General features: G+C 54.3%; 1 protein-coding gene across 1 annotated transcript in view; it reads right to left on the bottom strand.

Annotated features, from left to right (window-relative positions):
* The window catches only part of LOC108804187 (protein lifeguard 1-like), a 2,573-nt gene extending 1,433 nt beyond the window's left edge, over nucleotides 1-1,140 (bottom strand). Inside the window, exon 1 of the mRNA XM_018575942.1 lies at nucleotides 824-1,140. Within this exon, the coding sequence (XP_018431444.1) occupies nucleotides 824-1,130 (307 nt within the window). The 5' untranslated portion in view covers nucleotides 1,131-1,140. The remainder of the gene's footprint in view (nucleotides 1-823) is intronic.
* Nucleotides 1,141-1,260: the final 120 nt, after the last annotated feature.

Raw genomic sequence — 1,260 nt, 5'->3', positions numbered from 1 at the left:
TACACAGGAGAGAAAGGAGGCCACACACTACACAGGAGAGAAAGGAGGCCACACACTACACAGGAGAGAAAGGAGGCCACACACTACACAGGAGAGAAAGGAGGCCACACACTACACAGGAGAGAAAGGAGGCCACACACTACACAGGAGAGAAAGGAGGCCACACACTACACAGGAGAGAAAGGAGGCCACACACTACACAGGAGAGAAAGGAGGCCACACACTACACAGGAGAGAAAGGAGGCCACACACTACACAGGAGAGAAAGGAGGCCACACACTACACAGGAGAGAAAGGAGGCCACACACTACACAGGAGAGAAAGGAGGCCACACACTACACAGGAGAGAAAGGAGGCCACACACTACACAGGAGAGAAAGGAGGCCACACACTACACAGGAGAGAAAGGAGGCCACACACTACACAGGAGAGAAAGGAGGCCACACACTACACAGGAGAGAAAGGAGGCCACACACTACACAGGAGAGAAAGGAGGCCACACACTACACAGGAGAGAAAGGAGGCCACACACTACACAGGAGAGAAAGGAGGCCACACACTACACAGGAGAGAAAGGAGGCCACACACTACACAGGAGAGAAAGGAGGCCACACACTACACAGGAGAGAAAGGAGGCCACACACTACACAGGAGAGAAAGGAGGCCACACAATACACAGGACAGAAAGGAGGCCACACACTACACAGGAGAGAAAGGAGGCCACACACTACACAGGAGAGAAAGGAGGCCACACAATACACAGGACAGAAAGGAGGCCACACAATACACAGGACAGAAAGGAGGCCTTATGCCCTCTACTCACCACTTTGCTCTGATGGGTATCCGGCCTGCACATAAGGAGGATGCTGGTATGGCTGGCTGGGATAGGGCCCTTGGTTGTATGCTGGAGGGTATGGAGGTTGACCCATGGGTGGGTGAGTAGGGTAGGGAACAGCATTGGGGTATGGGACCTCACCAGGGTACATGGAAGGGGCAGTTGTAGGATAGGGGGTGGTATTAGGGTAAGGAGGGTGCCCATACACTGGCGGTGGAGGGGGAGCTTGTCCTGCTGGGTACGGGGGATTGGAGTATGGATCTCCCATGACCAGGAAGCTCTTCTCCTGCGACATCTTTTAGTAGTGCCGGACCAGACGGCTGAAGGTGCAACGATCTGCAGAGAGAGGAAGAAGACACATCTATTAGGAGAGGACCCCAGAGACCCCCCATCATAGGACAGGAACCCAGAGACCCCCCCATCAT

The sequence above is a fragment of the Nanorana parkeri genome, unplaced genomic scaffold (assembly GCF_000935625.1).
Source record: "Nanorana parkeri isolate BGI_ZX_2015 unplaced genomic scaffold, ASM93562v1 scaffold6029, whole genome shotgun sequence".
In the NCBI taxonomy this organism is placed as follows: domain Eukaryota; kingdom Metazoa; phylum Chordata; class Amphibia; order Anura; family Dicroglossidae; genus Nanorana; species Nanorana parkeri.
This window is presented reverse-complemented; position numbering and strand designations above follow the sequence as displayed.